This window comes from Miniopterus natalensis, chromosome 20, assembly GCF_054644295.1.
Source record: "Miniopterus natalensis isolate mMinNat1 chromosome 20, mMinNat1.hap1, whole genome shotgun sequence".
NCBI lineage: Eukaryota > Metazoa > Chordata > Mammalia > Chiroptera > Miniopteridae > Miniopterus > Miniopterus natalensis.
Window position 1 is genome coordinate 24,852,075 of NC_142100.1, and position 12,279 is coordinate 24,864,353.

Consider the following 12,279-nt stretch of genomic DNA (forward strand, 5'->3'; position numbering starts at 1 on the left):
AGCCAGAACTTCTACCCAGGTGGGTGCGAACCCCTAAGTCCGTTCATCCCTCACCCCTGCCCTGCCCTGCACCCCGACTGCAGGGAGTGAGGCCAATGACCAGTTTCCCGGGAGGGGGCTGCAGTGAGCCAGCCTGCCCCTCCCGGCAGAAGGAACCCCTAGGGCAGCAAATGCCTCACCTGGGTGAGGGGTGCGAGAAATAGGGTGGGTTGGGGCCAGGTTAAACCCAGGAGTTGGGGGGAGCGGTGCAGGCCCCTCCAGGAACTCCCAGGCCTTTACTCAGCACCTCCTCTGGGCACAGGGGGTGCTTGTGGGCTTAGCCATGGGACTCCACCTCTCCGCGCCTCAGTTTCCTTCTCCGTCCCCTGGGGTTAGGCACGGCGCCTACCTTTCAGGGTTGCTGAGATTAAACGAGATAATCTCTATGAAGGCTTAGTTTAGTGCCTGGACCGAGCTGTAACCCCCGGTGTCCCCATCCTGCCCCTCTGAGAGCGCTTCTCTGCCCTGGACACCTTTAGGCCGAGGTCGGGCAGAGCTATCTGAGATCTGCAGTGTTTCCGGACAACCCCCCCAGCAGCCCAAGCTAATTGAGTAAGACCCAGGCCGGGGGTGGTGGCAACTTCTCCCTGCTGTGACCCTTTGGAGGAAAGGCTGGTGGGAGCAGGCATTTGAAAACCTTTGGGCTGCAGCTTACACAATTCCAGAACCGCCCTGCATTCCCCAGGCCCTCCCCCCACTGGTTCGGCAAGGCGGAGGAAGCCGGGGGTATTCTCACTCCCAGACCTGCTCTCCTCATCCTGACACTGGGCCCACAGCAAGTTCTGCCCCTCAGCGTGCATTTGGCTGGTCCCGTCTCAGCCCCCAGGTCCTCAGCATTGAGTCTCCAGTCTCCTCTCCTGCCACACTCCTCTCACTCCGCTGCCCATCGTAGCCACTCTTCTCTTCTTGGAGATGCTGAGTTCTCTGCTGTCTCAGGGCCTTTGCACATGCTCCTACTCCTCCTGGGAATGCTCTTCCCTGCCACCTCCCTGCAGTTCAGGGAAAGACTCCGAATCCTGCCCTAACCAGCCCACTGTGGGAGCCACACTTCGCCTGCTCTCATGCATTACTGGTTTTCCTTCCCATGCTCTGCCCTGCATGATGTTACCTTGCTTATGTGTTTCCTTGGTTCCTCATTAGTCTTCCTGGCTAAAATATCAGCCTACCGGGGTCCTGATTTTTTTCATGCCCCTTCACCTTGGATCCCCCAGAACCCAACATCACGCCTGGCACATGGTATAAGTTCTGATAATTTTGTACAGTTGCAAGCAGTGTGTGCAACCTGAAGGGTTCTACTTCTCATTGCTTAATAGCATTCTTTCTACATTTCTACACAGACCTCAGAATTGCCATTCCTTCTAACTGCCCGTGGCCTCCTGAGCTTTTCCCTAACCGGCCTGTGCGCTGTTTCCAGGTTCTAGATGTAATACCAACTTTACTTTCAACATTTTTGTACAAATTGCATGTGGGTTTTTTTGCTACCAAGGGATGTCTTTGAGATATAGTTCCCAAACCACTCGAGTCAAAGATGGGATCATTCTGAAGGCACATGCTACGTACCATGTGATGGCTGTTTAAAAATTCATCCCCAGCAATGTATGCAAGTTTTTCTACAGCCCTCCAAGCATTGGGTGTTCTCATTTTATTTGTTTTGTCTGTTTTAATGGGGAGGCCATGGTAGGTTTAAATTTTCTGTTGCTTGAATTATTGAAGCTGGGTCTTTTTCGATGTATGTGCTAGTTCTGTTTCCTGTCTTGTGAACGAAGGAAATCTCCAGGGCACCAATATTCTTTCCTTTACCCTGTGGTGATAATTCCACTTGAGCCCATCTAATGAGAGCAGGGGGAGAACAGGAACCCACAGAGCCAAAGTGTGCTGGTTGCAGAAACTGCTCTGCCAACCAAGCAGCAAAAAACTCTTTGAGGGTCCCTTAGCATGGTCCTGTGGGGAGAGAAAGAACTTTTTTTTTTAAGTCTTTGTGAATTTTTTTTCAAACTGGTAATTTTTTAAATGATAAAAGTAGCACATGGTATGCAGAGTTATTCATTGGAACATGGGGCAGCAGAAGATTGGGAAACAACCTACATGTCAATCGCTCGTGGGGCTACACACGTTCCTCCGGGGAAGTCCTGCGCCCTCATTCCAAGCAGTGCACTTGATCTCAAACACACTGATATGGAAAGAACTTGGAGATACTGTATTAGTCTCCTGTGGCTGCTGTAACAAATGACCACAATTTGATGCCTGAAAACAACATAAGTATATTTTCTTAGAGTTCTGGGAGTCAGGTGTCCGAAATCAGTCTCAGTGGGCCAAAATTAAGGTGTTGGCAGGGCTGTGTTCCTTCTGGAGGCTCTAGAGGAGCATCCATATCATTGCTTTTACAAGCTTGCAGAGGCTGCCAGCATTCCTTGACTCACGACCCCTTCCCTCCATCCTCAAAGCCAGTAGCGTAAAACCTTCAGATCTCTCTCTGACTCCAGCCTCAGCTTCCGTGTTCACATCTCCCTCTATGTCTGATTCTCATTACCTTGGGCCCACCTGGCAGGGGTGGGGGGGTGTCTCAGGATCCTTTATTTAATCCCATCTGCAAAGTCCCTTTTGCCGCATAAAGTGACCTATTTACAGGTTTTGAGGACTGGGATTAGGATGTGCGCATCTTCAGGGGTCTCTTATTCTTCCAACCACACCTTAAATGGAAATAAGCGAGGTTCAGAGCAGAGTGTTGGGCTCACATTTGTTTAAGGAAAAAGGAAAGAGAAAAAGAATAAATGTTTACGGGCTTGTGAAGGCTGCATAGGAAACTAGTGAGAGTGGCTGCTTCTGGGAAGATTGGGTAGAAAGGAAACTTGTCATAGTATTTCTTTTTGTGTTATTTAAATTTTTTACTACATGCATATGTCACCATGTTAAAAATAATTTTTAAGTAATATGTCACCACGTTAAAAATAAATCTTTAAGAAGTAGCACACAGTCATTGTAAAAGTTCAGGCCGTCCCGATGCTGAGAGAAGGAAAATTCCCACCCCCCAAGTCACTCCCTTTTCTCCAGCTATAACCACTGTGAAGAGTTTGGCTCTATCCTTGCAAACTTTTCAAAAAATGCATATGTAATTTTTTCACATAGGTGGGCTCATACTCTACACACTAGTTTGTAATGTGATGGCGGGGAGGTTACTATAGTGTTTACATCTTTTCTTATCCATATAGGAAGGTGTAATAGCACCAGAGTCTCCCACTGCTCAGATGACCGTAACTGACTTAACCAGACCCCTGTTGATGGACTTTCAGATTCTTTGCTGCTTTTCACAGCACTCAACGACACTGTAATCTATACGTCTGGGGTTTTTAAACTGGAGCGAAATTCATATAACAGGATTAAGCATCATAAAGTGAACAGTTCAGTGGCATTTAGTGCATCGACAGTGTTGTACAATCTCCACTCTAGCTAGCTCCAGAAGATTATCATCACCCCAAAAGGATACCGTCCCCATTAAGCTCTCACTCCCCATCCCCCTCTCCCCCTCCCTGGCAGCCACCAGTCTGCTTTCTGTGTCTACAGATTTGCATATTCTGGATATTGTATATCAGTGGAATCATGTCCTCTGTGATGTTTTGTGTCTGGTTCTTTCACTTAGCGTAATGTTTTAGAGGCCCGATTGATATCGTAGCACGTGTCAGTACTTCTTTTTTTTTAATTAATTTTTTATTGAGGTCTAATTGGCATACAAAATTCTTTTAGTTTCAGATATATAACAGTGATTCAATGTTTATATATATTATAAAAGTATTTTTTTTTAATGGCTGGATGGCGTTCTATTGCATGGATATAACATTGTTTATCCACTTATATGTCCATGGACACTTGGGTGGTTTCCACCTTTTGGCCATGAATATTTTTGTGTACCTATATTTGACTGGGTGCCTGTATCAATTCTTTTTTTTTTTTTTTAAGGTATCTTTATTAGATGTCAGAGAGAGGGAAGGAGAGAGAGAGAGAGAGAGAGAATCATCAGTGATGAGAGAATCATTGATCGGCTGCCCCCTGCACACCCCCCACTGGGGATTGAGCCTGCAACCGGGGCCTGTGCCCTGATCACTGGGAATCAAACCACGATCTCTTGGATCAGAGGCTGATGCTCAACCGCTGAGCCACACCGGCCAGGCTGTATCAGTTCTTTCGGGTACATACCCAGGATGTACGTCCTTTGAGCTTTATTATTTATTATTTTTAGTTAATCAAGTTTTTAAAAAATTTGTAAGGAAGTATTACAGAGCACACACGAAGGCAAATGATAGCAGGATGACAGATCTGGACAATTTTTTTTTTATTTTCCAGATCCGGAGACGACAGGAAAATGTCTACGTGGGATGAAAAGGTAAGTTGATTCTGGGACCTCCCAGCCTTGAGAAGATCACTGCTTGGCCTTTCTAACAGGACTGAGGGAAAACGCCAGTGAGTTCCAGTGATGGTTACTAATCAGAGAAAGGCAAATGGAAATAGCTCGTATTTTCTTCAACCCGCACAGCTGTTCTGGAAAAAAATAATTCACGGTGTGTATCAGGAATCATGAAAATGTTTGTGATCAAACCTGGTCGTCTCACTTATGGGAAAGGAAATGACCCATAAAAAGGAAAAAGGTACAATTTTGGCGCCGTATTTCTTAGCACATCAGACACCGTAGATTATAGATGCCCCGTTATTTTATGTACCACGAAGAATTAAAAACAGTGCGGCCATTTACTGTGATATAATGTGACAGTGCTGAAACTGGTCAATTGTAAAACACATTCAGATTTCAGAAATGTTAAGATGTGTGAAAATGTGGTCTTCGAATTGGTGATGAAGGTGCTAAAAATGAGGAACAACCAGAAAAACGCCATCGTGAGACCAGTGACTCCCTGTTAACTTTCTCCACCATTGAGAAGGTATAAATAGGTCTGGTGCCTGGACCTAGTGGGAAAACAGGGTGCAGAATTGTCTGCAGTCTTTGATGTAATTGTAAAGGACTTAGATCAGGGACAGAGAGAGGCGGACGGGATGGGTAGATGATGGGAAGTGTGGTGTGCTGGGACTGTGGTGAATTTATTTCCTTTTGGTCCTGTTTTCACAGTGTTAACACTGAAGGGAACTGATCTAGGGAAAGGTCTGCTCACTGGGGAAATGACAGCCGGTGAAGCCGGGGGTGGGGTCCGGGTGAGTTGGGGTCTGATGGAGCCAGGGAGCTTCTGGGACATGTCCCAGGGGTGAGGCGGGTGTGAGGCCACGGACACAGCGGGAGAAGCAGAGGGTTGGAAGGCAGAACCAAGGACACCTGGGGACCTCCTGGGGTCGGGAGCCTGTTTGTCATCACACAGAGGCCGTTTGAGAACCTAGCCCAGCGGCATTGTGGGGAGCTGGGGAGATTGGGCCCGGGCCACTTGTAGCGACTAAGCCTCTTAACTGATCCAAAGAACAAGTTTCTATCAGTATTATGGAGTTAATTGTGTTTTTAAAAAAACTGTTTTAATAGGATTGCTTTTAGGAGCTTTGTGATTTTCCAGCTCTCCTGGTGTTCGAGAGGAAAACAGCTGTGTTGTAGGAGAAACTGGTGGGGTTTTTAGCCATGATTCAGACCTGGTTTGCTGTAGCCAGCTCTGCTGAGGGGCTCAGCAGGCTGGGGACACCTGCCCTCCTCAGAGTCCCTCTCTGCCCCTCCCCACCTCTCTGAGCCTCACTCTTCCTTTTCTGTAAAACGGGATCAGTGGCTCCCTGCTAGAGCTGCGGCGAGGATGAGCCAAGACTGTGCGTGGACAGTACTTGGCGGGATGCCCAACTATAGCAGACACTTAACCCCCGGGGGCTGTGCACTTGATCATGAGGACAGGCTGGGTTTGCAGCCCATCAGCTGACCTATTCCTCCCCTCAGATGACTGCGTGTCATCGGCCACCTCTGGGGAGCCTGGGACCCAGGGGTGCTTAGAAAGCCTTGTACCCCTTTGGCTTATTTCTCACAAGGTCTCCGGAGACTCTCGGTTCATTCATGGGGCTGGTTCTCAACCTGGCTTGCTCATGGGAGATCCCAACACCCAGGCCACCCCTAGACCGACTGAATCACTGTCTTGGGGTCTGGGGCCCAGGCGTTGGGGTTCTTGACAGGGTGTGGGTCCACTGTGCAGCCAGGACTGAGAGCCACTGGTTAGACTGCGAGGCAGGAAAATTGGGTGCCCTGCACTCTGCTTGTCCTGTTCTTTCCCTGGCGGGACGCATCGATGAGACACTGGGGGATGGTGTCACCCAGATGACTCATTCACACTCTGGATAGGTCTCAATTTCTAGCTGGATAACTGCACTTTTCCCCCCTTTCTGTGCTTTCGTTTTCATTCTGTGCTTTTGTAAACAAAAGGAGGGGGCTCTGGGCCACGCGGCCTGGGTCTGACCCACTCCCTATTTCTCACTGGCTGTGTGACCTGGGCACGGCGCTTGGCCTCTCTGTTCCCCGTTTCCTCACCTGTAAATGGAGGTTCAGGCCCCCACTTCGTGGAGTGTTTGCGATGGGTTATAAAGGGCTTCGCACCGAACTCAGAAATGGCAGGTGCTCTAGTTGCAACCGCTACGATTTCCATTACCGTGGATATTGTTTCCCACATCGCCTCCACCCAGCCTCGTGATCTTGCTGGCTTGGAAGACTCTTAGCAAGACAGGAGGGATCCCCATCCTGCAGGAAAAGGAGAGAAATGTTGCAGCGCTGCGCTGGATGGGGGGCGGCGGCCCGCAGTCTGTCCCCTCAGCTCATAAGCGGCAACCCCCTCCCCCAAAAGCTGGTCAGCCGTCACCGGTGGCTGTTTCTGTGAACCTCAAACTTCCTCCCCACCCTAGAGAAGGAAAAACTGTTACGCTTATTTAAAGACTTCCCTGATTTTAAAAATAGGCATTCCTCAGAACACACATCCCCAGGGGCTGGGGGGCAGGGGCCTGCGGGGGTCAGCAGCTTGCTGCTGGGAGCCTTCCTGCCGGGATGCAGGGATGCAGGGATGCAGGGATGCAGTGGGCCCTCCAGGCTTGTGTAGCGGGAACCTGCAGTTGCCAGCTGCAGAGGACGGCGCCTGAGCAGGGACCCACCTGGGCTCTGCCCTGATGGGGGCGACAGACTCCGACAGTCACACCAGCAGGTGGACCTGGCTGCCTGGGCGGCTGAGGGGCCCCATGCGAGTGCAGCGGGGGAGGTGCCTGCGTGGCTCCCAGGAGCTGGGGTGCTTGGGGGACACCTCCTGGAGGGGAAAGGGAGAAACGCGACAAGGTGGAAGAGGCGTGGGAATTTTAGGCAGGGGGACGTTGTAAAGGCCCTGTGGTTAAAGGAACTGGTGGCGTGCAGAGGGCTGAATAGAGACACTGGCCCCAGCTGAGAGGGTGGCGAAAGGTGAGACCAGATAGGCGGCGGAGGCCACGGCCTGCAGAATAGGTGTGAGCCTCTGGGAGGCACTTGGGTCTTATTTATTTATTTATTTATTTATTTATTTATTTTAAATATATCTTTATTGATTTCAGAGAGAGGAAGGGAGAGAGAGAGAAACATCAACGATGAGAGAGTCATTGATCGGCTGCCTCAAGCCCTCAACCCGGGCATGCGCCCTGACCGAGAATCGAACCGTGATCTCCCAGATCCTAGGTCGGTGCTCAATCACTGGGCCCCGCCCCGCCAGGCGGGGTCTTTATTTTTAAGAGCAGTGGGAAGCCGAGGAAGAGTCTTAAATAAGGGAGTGTGTCAGAGGTCCCCAAGGTCACCCCAGGTTCAGTGCTTTCCTAGGAGAGAAGACTTTACCACTGATGCTAATTTGTTCATTTTTTAAAATTCCACATGAGCAAGTTCTCAGTGTAAGAAACTAAAACAACAAGCTGGTAGATATTAGGCTGAATCACGTGAAATTGTCCATTTCTACCAGTTTTGGCCTACAGAAAGAGTAATTTTTTAAGTCTTTTGTTTCAGGAAAGTTTTCTTGAATTACGTCTTGAGCTCTTTGTTCTTTCCCGTCGTGGTGGCTTCTTTATCCAGAGATTCTAGTTATGTATATGTCGGACATATATGTGTCTATATGGAGTCGTTTTCCCTCCCTTCTTCCCTCCCCCTCAAACACTTCATTCCCACTCAGTTCTCTGCAGGCGGGGTCTTTCTTCCTCCAAAAGTGGCTAATAGGAAAACAAGAGTCTCTCTCCATTCTCCAGTTCACGCCCACTCCCTTCCCAGGAGTAACCATTTGGTATGAGTTGTTGATTTTTTTTAAAAAAATTAATTTTAGAGAGAAAAAGAGAAACATCGATCGGCTGCCTCCCGCACTGGCCCCAACCAGAGATCAAACCCACAGCCTGGGTATGTGCCCTGACTGGGCATCGAACCTGCCGCCTTTCGGTGCACAGGACGGCGCTCCAGCCAGCTGAGCCACACGGGCCAGGGCTCTGCCTCCCACTGTATGTGGCCTTCTCCTCTGTGTGTCATCTCTTCTTATAAGACACCAGTCATCGGATTTAGGGCCCAGCCTAAATCCAGGATGATTTCGTCTCAGTATTTTTAATTATATCGGCAAAGGCCTGTATTCCAAGCCAGGCCACGTCCCGAGGTCCCGGGTGGGTGCGAATTTCAGAGCCGCCACAGTGCAACCCGCCGCGTCCCCCGAGCAGGCGGCTGCCCAGTCCCGGCTGCCTGGCTTTTCCTCCCCGTGTGTCCTGACACACGGGCTCCTCGTCACGCAGCCCAGGGGGCAGATCCTGGCTCTGCCGTTTTCCAAGGATGGACTTTGGATGTGTCTCTTCCCTCGCCAGAGACCTAAAATTATGGCCTCGACCTCAGTGGGTTCTTAGGAATTTAAATGACATAGCACCTTTAAGGAACTCAGTGTTGTGTTAATATAATAAATAATATCACTAAGTGTGAGTCATAATCGATGTTGTTGCTATTGTGTCTTGTTGGAGTTTTAGGGTGGGGATTTTGATTAATAAGCACATCGGGTCCCCAAAAGTAAGCTCTGGGAGGGAACGGGAAAATGGGGACACAAAGGACACCGGGCCCTGGGAATCGGGACTCGGCTGAATTTCTTAAAAAGTTCCATTTTCTGTGATTGTTGGATGACCGTGAACTAGGTTCTTCCCCTCCTGCAGATGGCAGCTTCAGAGTCTGTAAAAATAGACATTCATCAGAACACGTTTTCTCCATCTCGGTCTGTTTTTCTCATTCCTTCCCTCTCTCCCAGGTAGTAGTAATTTTTCCGGTAAACCTGTCACCTGTCAAAGAGGAGTGGGTGATTCGATGGTCTTCGAGGGACAGCTCCTGCAGGGTTTTTGTTAATTCCTCTCTTAGATATTTACGGAGCCCCTCCCTGTGGCTGGGGGAGGAAGAGCCTGGGCCTCCCCCCCAGAGTTGGCAGGAGCCAGGCACTCGCCAGAGGCACCGTGCTCACTAGTGAGTGGTGTGATGAAGCAGAGGAAGGACCCTCAGCCCGCGACGGCCTCCCGGGGGAGGTAAACTAGACGCCTGTAAGGCCTGAAAGGGAACTAGGGTGAGACAGGCAGACGGTATTCTGGACGGTGGGGACAGGCTGGGCAAAGTTCTGGAAGCAAGAGACAGCGCGATTTAGTCTAGAGCCGAGAGGTGTTCGGTGTAGCTGGAGCGTGGTGGAGGCCGGGAGGACACCAGGGCCTGGGGGGACCCAGAGAGCTCTGCCTGTGTCCCGAAGGCAGCAGCTGGCAGGCATGGGGGTGCAGATAGGGGAGAGCAGGGACACTGGCCGCTGCTGCGTGGAGAAAGGATGCGGGGCGGGGGGCCGAGTAGGGCGGCTGGTGCAGGTGTCCTGTGGGCCAGACAGGGTTAGACGGACAAGAGGAGGAGGAGGGTGAGTGGTGTTGAAGGGGTTACACGGGTGAGCTCCAGGGAGAGCCAGGAGCCAGGGATGACTCTTAGTTCTGGGCTTGGGCTGCAGGGTGGATGCGATGCTGTGTCCTGGGGGACCATAGAGGGAGGAGTGGATGTGGGGGAAAGATAAGAAGTCAGTTCATTTTGGGTCACAGCAAACAGGATACCAGACCGCTGGCTGAGACTTTGAACATGAGCAGCGTTGAGAACGCAGGTGTGCTGGGACCGCCGAAGGGGGAGAGTCACCCTGCACCGGGACAGGGTCAGGGTCCTCGAGGACTTCAGACGGTGTGGGGTACAGGACACGAAGGAGGGCGGCCAGGGATAGGAGAGAAATCAACAGGTGAGACCGTCAAAAAGAGCGGAGTCAACAGTGTGACAGTTAAGCAGGTGGGAGCCACCGTTGTGGGCTTTGACCTGAAGGTGATCCCAGAGAGAGTAGGGTCAGAACATAGCGGGACAGCAAGAGATAGTACAGGGGGGATGGGCATGGGGGGTTTCCAGTGCCGGGGACTCTACTGGTCTGGATTCTTGGGGTTGCAAGTGACAGAAACAACTCAGTTTAGCTTAAGCAGCAAAGGAAATCCATCAGGGCGTGTGACTGAAAAGCCTGGGGGTCGCAGAGGCCGGCCGCGGGCCAGCAAGCAGAGAAGTGAAATATCCATGGACGGTGATGAAGTTGGAGGAGTGGAGATGGGAGTTTTCGATGCTGAAGAATAGTAATAACAGCCGTCACCATGGAGGGCCAGGCACTTGCGGTTGGTCCCCTGCTTTCCTCGCTGAGTCAGTCCCTGTGTCCACCTGAGTCAGTCCTTCCGTCCGGGCTCGGTGCGGAGAACTCGAGCGGAGAGCCCAGGCACAGAAAAAGATTTCTGGTGGATTTTAGAGGCCCCAACATTTTCATGATGAGCTATTTTGTTGGCCTTTTCTGGAACTTTTCTGCTTCTGAAATGACAGAATTTTGACTTAAAAGCAGAGTTGTTTTCTGCTCTGCTGGGTGCTGTAAATATTTTCATCCCGGATTACTAAAAGTTGCTCTCTTACTGGTCGCAAGGTTTCAGAAGGCAAAATTTCCTCTCCCGTAAAATATAAATGTGGTTTTTGCAAAGCATCCAGAAGCTCCACCGTGCTGCAAACTGTAAGCACAGGAGGTTTCTATCTGCCAGGTGAGGTGTTTAGGGGGGAAATTGTGGCCAGTAGCTATCCTTGGCCAGCCCTGGGAACCAAGTGACAGAGGGACCAGCCTGAGACAAGCCGCAGCCCAACATGGGAAATGGACCAGTGCCCTCAGCCAAGAGGCTCGGGGGGTGGGGGGGGGTGGGGGGGCTTCTGTTCTAATTCAGGTGTCACATGAGACTGGGGACACAGGTTCTGCCTTCATGGAGCTTAAATGCTTATGTGGAGAGAGAAGTAATAAATAAGCCACACAAAAAGATTTCTGGTCAGAAACTGATAAGAGCTCTCAAAGGTGAGGTAAAGAATATAGAGAGGTTATAAAATTAAGAAGGGGTCTGATTTACATTTTAGGGGTCAAGGAGGGCCTCTCTGAGGAAGGGACCTTTCAGCTGAGGCTTCAAGCATGAGAAGGAGGGAGCCAAGCTGAGCATGGGGAGAAGAGCATTCCAAGTTGAGGGAAGAGCCTTTTGATTCCCTCCATTTCCAGCCCTCCTACCCTCGCCGAGGCAACCACTATCATGAAGTTGGTGTCTCCTTCCAGTCCATTCTTTTGTATGTTTGCCCTCCCTGGTGTTCCTTGAGCTTCTTGGATCTACATGTTTATATTTTTCTATCAAATTTGGAGATTTTTTTCCCAGCCATTATTTCTGCAAATATTTTTTTCTGCCCTAATCTCGCTCATCTCCTTCTGGTATTCCAGGTACATGGATGGTAGACCACTTAATATTGTCTGTAAGGCTCTGTTCTTCGCCCCCTACCCCTAGCCTTTTTTCTCTCCACGCTTCTGCTGGATAGTTTCTCTTCTTTCGTCTTTAAATTCACTGACCTTTCCTTCTATAGCATTTAATCAGCTGTTAAGCTCATCCAGTGATTTTTCATTATACATATGTATTTTTCAGTTCTAGAGTATCCATTTGTATCTTTTATAGTTTCCATTTCTCTGTTGAGACTCTCTGTTCCTCATTAAGTTCCTGTTTTCTTGAAATCCTTGAATGTATTTATAATAACCATTTTCAAATCTTTGTTGGCCAATTCCATTGATCTCTGTCTATTTTGAGCTAATAAGCTTTTTTTTTTTTTTTTTTTTACTGGTTATGGCCACATTTTCTGTTTATTTTTCTGTCTAGTAATTTTTTATTATATGCTGGACATTATGAAGGTTATGTTGTTGAGTATGTTCT

General features: G+C 49.6%; 1 protein-coding gene across 1 annotated transcript in view; it reads left to right on the top strand.

Moving 5' to 3' along the window:
- The window catches only part of HVCN1 (hydrogen voltage gated channel 1), a 19,711-nt gene continuing 7,432 nt past the window's right edge, over window positions 1-12,279 (top strand). Inside the window, exons 1-2 of the mRNA XM_087828578.1 lie at window positions 1-19; window positions 4,378-4,417. Coding sequence (XP_087684704.1) covers window positions 4,397-4,417 — 21 coding nt within the window. The 5' untranslated portion in view covers window positions 1-19; window positions 4,378-4,396. The remainder of the gene's footprint in view (window positions 20-4,377; window positions 4,418-12,279) is intronic.